This window comes from Notothenia coriiceps, unplaced genomic scaffold (genome assembly GCF_000735185.1).
Source record: "Notothenia coriiceps isolate Sejong01 unplaced genomic scaffold, NC01 NC01_scaffold00027160, whole genome shotgun sequence".
NCBI lineage: Eukaryota > Metazoa > Chordata > Actinopteri > Perciformes > Nototheniidae > Notothenia > Notothenia coriiceps.
Genome location: NW_011359861.1, coordinates 117010 through 129509, shown reverse-complemented (window position 1 = coordinate 129509; position 12500 = coordinate 117010). Strand labels below are relative to the sequence as shown.

The following is a 12500-nucleotide window of genomic DNA, read 5'->3' as shown; positions in this document are numbered from 1 at the left end:
TGTGCTCAAGCGAGGGCTACTTATATTTTTTTATTCAAAAGTGTTAGGGTTTAGGTTTAGATGTAAAGGTCCCACACTACAGCTCCAAATAAAGCCTTTAATAATCTAAACCTTCAGTCAGCTGAGCCGTCATTTCAACAAGAGGGTTCACAATTAGCATGAAGGAAATATGTATAACAGTAGGAAAGTATCTGCAAGTATTTCACTATTGTTTAAGTGTTACACATTGTCATGAATAAACATGGAGGTCAAAAAGCCGCTTTCACACCAAGTACTTTGCCGTACTTAGTTCCCAGCACTTAGTTCCCCCATGGAACTAAAGGCCCTGACAGCCCTACCCGATTTTGGGAGTCAGAGGCCGTCAGAGGCAGTCGGGCATTGCGGAGGTCAGAGAAAGTCGGAACAAAGAAATCACTCTGATTGGCTGTTCAGCTTAGCGAGTCAGTGCATGAGAAGCGAAGCGGAAGTGAGGGACCAAAACAAATGATTAAGAAGGCACACACAGACGGATAATCTTTTTCATTTTCATCTCACCTGGACGCAAGAGTTTCTTTATGTTTATGTTTACATGTTTTCGATCGACGAGAGAGAGTGAAAATGGAACCTGTTCTTCTTCTCTCGGTGTATAGTCTGTCTTCCGGCTGTTGCCTCTTTTGAATGACGAATACACACTACCGCTGCCTGCTGGTAAGGACAGTTATTGCCACTCGTCAACTGAAGTCTTTGCGGTGTGTTCGTAGGCGGGTGGCGTAGGCGGGTGGCGTAGCCGACGCAGGCAACGTAGCGGATGTAAAAGTCGGGACGCCTTCGGTATGCGTTCTTTGGTCTCAGGTTGGTGTGTAGCGGCCTTAAGGACCAATCGCGTTCACATCGGAATAAGTTCCCTGAGGGAAGATAACGCAAATGAAGCCGCTGACGTCACTTCTTCTTCCTCTTCCTCTTCTTCTTCTTCTTCTTCTTCTTCTTCTTCTTCTTCTTCTTCTTCTTCTTCTTCTTCTTCTTCTTCTTCTTCTTCTTCTGCTCAGAGTGTGTGTGTGTGCAGCTGCAGTGCTAGTGTGTGTGTGTCTGCGTAGGCCGGTAGTAACTCTGTGACTGCTCGTCGCTGACAGAAGTGTAGAAGGCTTTACTTTTTTTACTAACCGTTCTTGTACTATCCGGTTCCGGATACGATCACCGATAGAGTAGTGTGTACCAACGAGTACGAGAATCAGGGGACCCTATGGAATCCTTCTGCCAACCTCAACTCCCTTTTTCGTGTAACCCGGCAATCCGAAAGGAAAGATAGGACCTAGTGGACTCTTGCCCCGAACTGAAAAAAGCGCGTTACATAGAATACCCCAGTTCGTGTAAAGTGTATTGACATAATCCGAAATCGAATTTTCCGGTTAGCTTATAATTCCCAAACCCTTTAATTTTTTTGTAACCCCCAAAGAGTTGAAAGTTGATGGATTTCAACTTTAACACAAATACATTAATGTAAGTTAATTTGACCGTTGCAGAAAGTGTACCCTTCTTTTTCCTTTTCCTTTTATTTCCTGCCGTACGGGAGAAGAATGTGGACGCCCGCGCGCTACTCTCCTTTTCGCCCCCCCCGTAACGTCCTCTTACCCCCATTGTAGGGGCCTCGGCCTGTCGTCGTGTGTCGGGCTCACACCGGTCATACTCGTGTCGTACACCTCTGCCCTGCGGAAATGAGTATCTCTGGGAGGGTGGAGAGTTGGAGGACGTGTGAGAGACAGAGAGACGTGAAGANCACTCCAAGTCTGGGCACGTTGAGAGCTGTACATACACACAAGGGGAGTTAGTCGGTTCCGTAAGAGCCAGCATGCGGGACCGGGATTCTGGGATTTGTTACAAATCCCAGAATCCCGGTCCCGCATGCTGGCTCTTACGGAACCGACTAACTCCCCTTGTGTGTATGTACAGCTCTCAACGTGCCCAGACTTGGAGTGATTTTCACCTCTTTTAATACTTTTCACTTCATTCTGAAAGAAAGAAGTGAAATTTGCCAACGTGACGGCCGTCTTGGTGTGTGGTGCGAGACGGGAGATGTAGTTCATTGAGCGGTTTCACACAAAATAAAGTGTTACTTCACAGTTTTACCACACATTTAAAAAAATTTGACTTGCAAAATTATCTTTTAAATTGACAAACATCATATGTGTAATTCGTGGCACAATTGAAACGGGATCGAAAGATAATCTTTCTCTCTCCATTGACTTCAATACATACTTTTTCCAAAATAAGGTGCCATGGTGGTCCACCGGAAAGGGAGGGACTTCGCCTCTCTATGCCTACTAAGCTCTCATTCACACCAGGAGATGATCAACTATTTTAAATTGTATTGCCATTACTTCTAAGAGATTGCGGATATTCACTTTCTATTTGTAAAGGCATATTTCCAGTTGTTTTTACCACCAGAGACATGTCCAAAACAGTGGTGCATCAGGAAAAACAATCGCAAAATGAAGCATGGAAACTGCCTGGAACCAAGGTTTGTGGCTTTTCAATGTGTCGCCTAGATAAAACCTGATATTACATCTATCAAAACGGACGATATATTGAATTCTGCTTTACCTTTGGCTAGAGATGTTGGTGAATGTGGTGGGTTCATGCGCAGATAAAGCGTTTTGGCTTGTGGAGAAGGTAGTTTCTGTTCCCCCCTCGGCTGCATGCTGCGCAGTCTTCCCTTTACTTTGCTATCAAAAGGAGAAGAAAACAGATTGTCAGTCAGGTGACGTGCATTGACAGATTTCACAAGTTTTGAGTGCTTTTTCTCTTGAAACCAACAAATAAAAGCCTACATTGATGAGCTGCAAATCCTGAAGAGGCAAGTTAGAAGTCGGACCTCCTCTGGCTGAACTTGCCATGTTGGGGTCGACACCTTTATTGCTATTGTTGTTTCTCTTTTTCCTCAGACTCTGCCTCACACGGTCGTGGAGCTCCTTCCTCCGCTTCCTGATTGTAAAAAAAACAAAGGGGGTTGTAAAGCGGTTTAGTTGAGGGGATTCGTCGATTTTTGGGCCAATAATAAAATCATAAAGTGTGCCTTTTAATGCTTCATTTACAGGGATTCAGGCGGTTGGAAGACAGCAAACAGGATATTATGTTTAGTGCACGGGAAGAGGACAGTACAATTAGATAAGGAATAGCTATAGTCGGCACAGAGTGGTGCAGTGATGACATATTTTAGTAGGTAGACTTGGAAGATAGCATCTCAAAGGCTCCTTCGACAAAAAGCAATGGGATTTCCACTTGTGATTTCGGATTATTGCAGAAAATAAGCTTTGTAGCAAACACACGTTTTGTTCAGAAGGATAATCTCCACATATGAACCCCACTTTGGGATGTTTTCGAAGTGTAAATGCTAACTAAAAAGCTAATGCTAGGCTAATACCGAACGGTTGCGCATTTACCATCGCTAAGCTAATGGCGGCTAATGTTTGGCTAACTTTGTAGCATAAATTGAATTGGCAGAAATATAAAGCTAACGTTAGGCTAAAAACAAACTGTATCAACGCTAAGCTAAAAGTGGCTAATGTTCAGCATGATGACGTTTAGTGGTTTATTTAGTCACATGTTAGCAAATGCTGTTTTTATGACACATAGACGCTTCAGACATTCACCAGTGGGTTATTTACTGGGAACATTTCTTCAGCTTTTGTTAACCACAGATCTTATTTCAGGCATCTAACCAAAAACACATCCAGTAAACCATTGGCTTCGAGACAAGGGAACCAGAAGTGGTAGAATACTAAGTCTCTTCCGGGTTTCAGGACTCATTACTGCACCACTCTGTTGCTGCCCAAAGAGAAAAGATAATTTGTCCTTTTTGAAAATAACAAAACGTACATAACTTTCTCACAAAACTGGACAAGAAAATAATTTGAGTGGTACAACACTAATATATGATCAGAGCTTGAAATCCTGCCAGGTTATTACAAGAATAATTTAATAAACAATAGACACACAAGTATTTAATTCATATACTGCAATTGTAACCATAACAACATATCCTTTGTTTGCCCTCCTGCCATTTTGTCTGATTTATTTGGTTTTTCCTATGCAATCTAAAAAGTGACTGCCTGCCTGAATCCGTGTGAATGCAGCATAATTCATTAGTGAAAAAATGAAAATGTGACATGAATTACTTTGTTTTGCAGTAGGCAACCACACACATGATTCCAACGACTAGGAGTGCAATGCAGATCCCTGTTATTGTTATAATGCGTTTCTGATACAGCTCCTCCGTTTCTGAAAAAGAGGAAAGTCCAAATCTTAAAACTTCAGGTTTCAGCACGCGTGCGCACGCACACGCACACACGCACACACACACACACACACACACACACACACACACACACACACACATTAGGACCCTTCCAGCCATAACCCCAAACTAAAAGGGTCAAATAGAAAACAACGGTCCAAACGAATCGTTGTTTTTGGAGTTACTTGCTATTATTATTGACAGGATTGGAGCTGGGCAGAGTGGCCATCATTCAATAACCTTTCAAAGCAGCCAAACATGGTATTTATGAATGACAGCTACTTCAGAATAAGTCAGTCTGATGGACAAAGCATTGACAGTTTATCTATTTAAAGTGGAAGTGATTTAGTATTGCAAGGCACTAAGGGAGAGACGGTTTTGAGGGTCAAATTTGAAGCAGCGGAGGCCTAGATATCATAAGTTTCAGTCCAAGCCCCAAAACAGTGGATCCTAAACTTCCCATAATGCATCTCAACAGACATGACTTCATAGGGATGTCATCAGAGATATTTCCTAGTCTTTTATATTTCTCATAACAAATATTATCCAACTGTTCCAAAAGCTGTGTCCCTTTAATATGAAAATATAAGCCCAACCAATGCATTGTCCTGATTTAGCCTATCGCAGGTACATTTGGTCGAGCTCTCAACAATGGCTCTTGCTTTTCTGTATTTCATAAACCTTCAACATAATTTCTTGAAGGACCACTCAAGAAGTTGAAATATCTATAACTGAGAGAACTCCCATCCATTGGCCTGTTTCCCTTTACTTGTATTTGTTCTTGAATTGTCCTACATTGTTCACCAAGGAGCTCTAAGCCTGCCAACACCTGCAGAATTAATTAACAATTTTGCAGGTATGGGGATTTAATTTTGAACAACTTTCCCATGTTTTGTGATCTTTTTTTGCAAATCAGAAGCTCAAAGGGGTCATTTTTTCCAACTGTATATTAGCAGTATAATATTAAGGTACATGACAAACACACTGTACATAATATATCCTATTTATTTTACATTTACTGGTGTAATCTCATAACGAAAGGCTCATTTATAGAATATCAGTGTTTCAGAGATATGTTTAAACCATTCAGCAGATATAAGAGGACCCTGGCCTTAGTGTGATGAGACTGCAAAGCTGCTATAATGAAGAGGGGCTGTAGGGAACAGTAGGAAACATACATGTGGTGGAGGTGGAGGTGGAAACAGGAAGGCAGATGGAAAGAGATGGATGGAGGTAGGAGGACAGTGATGCTGCTCTTTTGTCTCATGCTGAACACTAGTTGCAACAGAAAATGCAGGAGGGGGAGCTGAAGGGGTTTGGACATACAGCGTCAGAAATGTACAGCCTCTTCGGCATCTTGTACTCAAATACATCAGCAGTCATTGGACCGTTTCACTGAATCGCATGTTTTTTTACATCCAAATGATAGCTTTCAGATGCATCACAGTGCTTTGTCAGACATTTTTTGATTGCTCTAATATGTGGTATCCTATTTGTGCTGATGGTCAAGGCTGTATGACCCCTTCAAGAGAAACTAGCTTGAGTAGAGGGGGTTAAGCTTACATCTGCAAACTAGGAGGAAGGAATAATCCATACCCATAAAATCAATCCCAAGATGTTCTGTCAGTGCGGAAAGGTGACAAAAAAAAAAGAAAATTTGATTTTTCAGATTTGAATGGTTTGAAGTTTTTCACAAATGTGGTGTGAAGGTAAAAGAGATGCAATCAGATTTAGTTCGAGTGATCAGGGTTACACAGTCATTATACACACAATATACACTGTAGAAATACCTAGAATAAACATTTAGCAGCTCAAATCTTAAACATTAAGCAGCTCAAAACACCTAAACATCACCATTATTCAGACTTCTCTCAAAGGTGTTCCTTAAAGCTTGTGGTATGTGCCTCTCTATTCAACGCCCAAAAGGTTGGGAGCTACATTGCTTAGATTGCTGTGGAAATACACAATCACGGCACACATAAGGTGAACGATTACTCGGATGAGCTTTTGGTGACCTGAACCTAATTGCACTCAAAGAAAAAAACTGAAATTCAGTTCGTGTTTGGATTGCACAGGTAACACATGCATGTACATTTACTGTAACGCTTGTATTAAGTACACAGTCAAGTGCACAGGACTTTTCCAGATCCACAAAAGACACGTTAACCTGATTTCCCAACATCCATCTACTATCTGTGGGACAGTAAAAAGCATTTTGTCCAAAGAGGAAGTGCATTCAACCACAGTAGAGCCAGATATCATCAACATGTGTAATGTAAGTACATCTCTCCTAAACAAACAACTGAAACTGCTCATAAGAAGACCATCTGTAGTAATCAGACCCACAGGCCCCCCTAGAGAATTTAGCAAACCTCCCCTACTTTTCCTGCTGACTTGACCCCGGGGTCAGGGATCATCCTAGCAGGACAAAGGTCAAAGCGATTCTAAGTGCCAACTGGAGATAAACCTAAGCCAATATGCCAATTTCTGACCTGCTTTTAAAGGTCCTGCCTCCCACAAACCTAACAGGAAGTCCAAAGGTCAATATCTATGTCTCCAGCAGGATAATATTCTGATTCACTGGATGCAGACTGCAGCTATAAGCCTGCCATCGGCCATATCGATTTTAGTTGGTATTCTCATCTATATTTACCTAATTTCCACAGGACGTATTGTCGCTGTATCCTGTGCTTAGCCTTGCCACAGACAATTCTGTTGGATCCACTGGAGGGCTATCTTGCCTATTTTTCCTACCTTACCGGCTTCATACACATTACCAATGGCCTTTTGTGTTGTGTTGGTTATTGCGTCATTAGTTGATGAAACAGACTTTATATAACAATCATAGCTGGTATGGTATCACCAACTGTGCTACATACAATGAATCCCTTGCTCAGACTTTCACTCCAACAAGTAGGTATTTGATGTTGGGGCCTGTAGGAGTTATGGTTGTGGAAAGAAATGGGGATTTATAGTATCTACTGTACATTCTACAGCTTTTCACATGAACATATTGCTCTTTTTGGGGATTGTGCAATGAGACACATGCATCCTAAAAGTACATGTGGACAAAGAGACCACACAATAGGAAACAAAGCGAAACTATTCAACATAACACTTAAAGTAAAACCCAATTATCTGGTTCATCAAAGTACAAAGTGCTTACTAGAAGGCCCTTTGAGATTCATAATGTTGGCTTAGCTATTACGTCTCACAATCTTATTCTAGACTTCCCTGGTACATTTTTTGAGGAAAATGACACACCCCCATGGGCAGTGGATGCAGAAAAAGGGTCAAGATATCAGAACTTCATTTATGAGACTGCTTGACCACTAACACTGTATTGGACTCTGGTAACAGCCCAATACTCACTGAACCCGCCAACTAACAAAAACTTCAACTAACCACTTTTTATCGAAGTACCTAATTTCAAAAGATTATTTAACAGCATGGAAACTGGTGCATCCACATTACACACCCAGATTCACCTCAAGGGGTTAGGGTTAGGGTCAAGCTGTTCAGTCATTGTCAGCCCAAGGTTAGGGTTAGGGTTAGGGTAAAGTAAGTAAAGATAAGGAGATAAAATATGCTAAATGTAGAGGGAACTTTGATTTGAAGAGGTCTACATACAATACCAGTGTCATTGTCTGCATGCAATAGCTTCTCAGGCAGTTGTATTTTAAATGAACAAATGTGGTTTAGTCACTAAACAATATACAAATGAGTAGTGTTTGTAACCATGTTCATCCTACTTGTTCACCAAAGTAAAATTGACCTAGAAGACACAGTTAGGATTGGGACGTCCGGTTTTAACATGTATATTTCAAACTTGTTTAGTCATTTGAAATAGACATACAATTAATGTAATCTCTACAACACCACATGCAGCTTTAACTGAAAAAAACACAGAACACGAGAAACATTACGGGCTGCATAAATCACACATCTAAGGAACGGGTCCACAGGTACACAAACACTGTTAACTGAGCATGCTTCAATCCAAGGAAAAATAGAAAAAGGATATAGACATACTGTAAAAGCTGGCCATTACATAGTTTTGGCAGCGATCACCAGTAAATTCATTTGGACACCTGAGCAGGAAACACAAGAAACAGACAAAGAGAGAAGAAGTTAGTTTATACAAGAGCTGTGCAAAACCCACAACAGTCATTACTGGTGTTGACAGAAAGGGCCATATATAGACCGATATAACCAGCTATGGAGGGATTCATATTCTCAGACCTTCATACACAAGCACATCGAGTTGAGGTCTTCAGTTGAGGGTGATTATATCAGAAACAGCTCTTTAATTCCAAAGGCCCTCCAATCAAACTCTATAGGTTTGATCACTGTTGTGGAAGCGAACTGAAATTTGCATGTACGTATTCGGACAATCCTGTTCCTGCTTTAACATAATCCCAAATAAGGGGTGTTACAGTATGACCCCATCCAAATGTTAAGTCATACAACATGGCTATTACAAAGGGTATTGATGGCTTCCAGTAATGTCTCTACTAGTGATTTGGAGCTAGCTGCCTCACTAGTGAATCCTTGGGTCTCCTGTATACAAAATGTGTGTTTGATACAAATCCTCCCTGCTTTACTAGTCACATAGTGGTCAGTCTAGCATGGGACCATTGGGATAAGGTTCTGATGCAGGGAGTATAAGTAGAAATCAAAACTGAATGGATGGGGTGTGATGAGATGTGAAGTACATGCAAATTTCAGCGCACTACTCAACAGGAGAGTGTGCTCGAGCCTTTCCGGAGGGCTCACCCTTGAATGTTGAACTTATAAAATTGGAACTGAATCCCTTTATTTAGGGAAAACATGGATTTCTCCACAGTTTCTTGGAGAAAACATGACGTGGGGGGGGGGGGGGGTGAAACACCAGCAATGACATGTGGGATTGAATACAGTTGGGTTCACATACGTTTTGGGTCTGAGACTTTCTTAAGCACAGCTTGTTCACATCGGTGCCCAGTGAATCCCGCCAAGCACCTGGTTGATGGGTAGAAAGGAAAAATAAATAGTACTGAATTTTACACACAAGACATGGGAAGACATAGACAAACACAGAGACATCCGGGGGACAGTCACAACACATGGGAGGATCCAGAATGCAACCCTGTTTCCTTTATCGTTGATTTAAAGTTCTTTAATGTCAAATCCAATGGCTCTAAAATTCTCTACAATATCTCCTTCTCTATGGTATGTTTAAGATGAATAATAATGTGCCCTGCGTCGCCTCCCAATCTTTAGGTCCCTCGAATGGGCCAGACAAGGCTAGGGTTAGCATTAGCTGGCTGTCTGGGTGCTCTTTTTCACTAGCGAGTAAAAAGGTGTGTATGCCAAGTGTAAAAATGCAGCTAAAGGGAACTATTGTGGGTTTGTTTTTGACCAGACACGACCTATAGTTTCATGCTCGACTCAGATGTGCTACACCCACCACCCAGACTCCAATTCATTGATGTACTTTCCAGATCGCCAAAGAGCACACTTGCTTCCTACATTGGCACTGAATGATACTGTAGTATTAAAGCTAAATTAAAAGCTGCAGAATCGCCCAATATAATGTAATTCTTGGCTGACGGTACAAAGCTAATTGCCCTAGGCGAACTGACATCTCAGACGATTTAGGGTTGTGGAAGGTCGCCTCTCTGGAAGGAAAAGGATTGTATTATTTAGTATTGGAGGTGAAGCAGAACCAACTAGATTGAGTTCGGCTCACCTAGACATGACGGGGTCGAAACACCAGCAATGACACATGGGAATGAAAACAGTTGGGTTGTGAAACAAACGCCTGGGAAGGGGTTTGACCATCGCCTTTCCAGAGTTGCTCAGGGTGAGAGGAATACTTGTTGGCCCCCATCTGAGCACTGCTGTGGTCAAGAGGGTCACATGGGAGTATCTTACAGTTGTTTGTGCTTATGTACCAAACAGCAGATCAGAGTACTTGCTTATCTTCAAGTCTTTGCATGGCTATGTTAACAGGATACATTCTGGGGACTTGAGAGGCAACTATGGAGAAACCGGCAAGGGTGGGTCATTGGGGAGTTTGTCATTGGGGGTCAACGACTGGTCATATAATCAGATCTGCTGCAGTATGGCTTGGACATTCAGGCGAAGAGAGGAACAGAACTTCCCACGTCCAGAAGAGTTACAAGAAGCATCCCAGGGGAGATTGGAGTCAGGGAATCTAGTTCAAACCTTCACCTCCATTGCCAGTGTTGGCGGACTAAGAACAAAGGGGGCCTTTTGGGCTACAGAAGGCCAAGGGTCTCCGGAAGAACCAGAGAGGTACGAGAAGATACAACGCAAGTCGCAGTTCAGGAAGTCTATGGAGAAGGACTTTCAGTTGGCTTCAAGAAAGTTCTGTTCCACCTTCAATCGACTCCCAATGGGGAAGTGGTGCAGGGCCCAGGTTGTGTCCCGCAGGATGCAGCCAATGATGTCAGAGTGTGCAGCCTGGGGAATTGCGCCCCTTTCTGCAGACGATGTGGTTCCAATGGTTTCATTATTAGACCATGACCTCCTTTTGGAATCACTCCATTGTAATTGTTTGAACAGATTAAATCTGAAATCTGTACATTGGAAAACCTCTTCCACAAATGCAAAATATTGCAAAAAATGATAACTAAAAAGGTTTTTGCAAATATTTCCAAATACATTAACACATTTCAGACTTAAAAGGGATTTACAAGTAACTGAAAATAATTTGTAAATATGTTCTGACATTTACTTTCCAAAGAATCGTGAATACAGTTTTTATTAGTGAATCAAAAAGGCTTTTGTGGATCTCTAAGCTTGTAGATTTGCATTCAACACACAGAATTTCCACTGGTCCGAACCAAATCACTCAAGCATGTTTTGGGTAGCCTCTAGGTTTGCCTAAATATTTATCTTTGGACTATTTGGATGTCTGTGTGCCAGCCACTGAATACAGTCTCATCTGACAACGAATAACAATCACTAAAACACTCGACAGAAGTTATAGACCTGTAATGTCGTACGTCTTTTGCATGGAATATTCTGCATATGAGAGAGAGGGACAGGTATTAACTGCTATGTTAAAGGGATTTTAATTTAACGTGCAATGTGTAAGATATGGCTAGATTTGTGTTACAGAGTACAGCATCTCTGAAATTATTGCAAAAATACAACCATGTTCTGTTGTGTTTAATAGTTTTCCTTTTAGTTTGGACCCAGCAGTAGCAAATAACTCCTACCCGCTATTTATTTGGAGCAGGTGGCTTGATAAGCTAAGCTTATAGCTAAGCTATGTGCGTGTTCAGACACATGAAGGGTGTTGGAAGGATGTCACTGGTTGTTATTCAGCCATCTTTGCTGTAGCTCAAAAATTATTTCAATAAGAATTAAGAAATAATAAACCAATTAACTCGTTTTACACTACTAATGTATCTTATTTCTTATGTTAAATTATTTATAATAGAATGTTGTTTCCATCATATTTTTTTATGTTGAAAGTTAAATATGTGTAGGTTTCCCAACACCTTTCTCCAAAGTTACATTCTGTTTTCGTTACTCAACATACAGCAGATATCATAAATCACAGTAGATGCTTCAAACGTATTAAATGTCCTTGTCGTACCTGCAAAGAAACTTTGTGCTGCCGGGCATGATCTCAAGGGTGAAGCACTCCCCTCCGTTCACACAGTAGTTCCTCTGCTTGTCACTGCAGCGGGTCACATGACTGGAGGTCTTTGCTGTGGTGGTGGTGGAGCCGGCAGCTGAGAAAAAAACACCAAAAGTTAGTGCAAGACACACACACATGGGTAACACTGAGTTTGTAATGTGAAAGCAATGTTATATTAAGTGGAGGTATAACACCCCACGGTTCAATCCTTCTTAAAGGAAAGGTGGTTTTGAAATGACAGCTGCAGTCAAATTAGATTCAATTCAAGGGTTATTTAGACTCAGTTTGACGGCAAATATCAACATTTCTATTGAAACATCTCAAACCACCACATCACTACCGCACTCTCCATTCATATGTTGAATATATTCCAAACACTCTTGCCTTTACCACAATTGTTGCTGATTTGTCCTTCAAGACCTCAGCCAAGAACATGGAAAGTAATATTCAAAACAATATTTGAAACCTGAATGACAGCCTTATGCTTTACAAGTGGGTAAAGAACATTTGTGTCACTGTTTTCAGAGGGTGAGGGTTAGGCATACTTGCCAACCTTCAGAACTCAGAAATCGG

General features: G+C 41.4%; 1 protein-coding gene across 1 annotated transcript; it reads right to left on the bottom strand.

Moving 5' to 3' along the window:
* Nucleotides 1-1604: 1604 nt before the first annotated feature.
* LOC104957493 (pro-neuregulin-1, membrane-bound isoform-like) lies at nt 1605-12019 on the bottom strand (the record flags this gene model as incomplete). The annotated part of the gene is made up of 6 exons (XM_010785130.1): nt 1605-1701; nt 2578-2699; nt 2805-2958; nt 4152-4254; nt 8303-8361; nt 11883-12019. Coding segments are annotated over 6 exons (672 nt in total), but the record flags the coding sequence as incomplete, so codon positions are not given.
* Nucleotides 12020-12500: the final 481 nt, after the last annotated feature.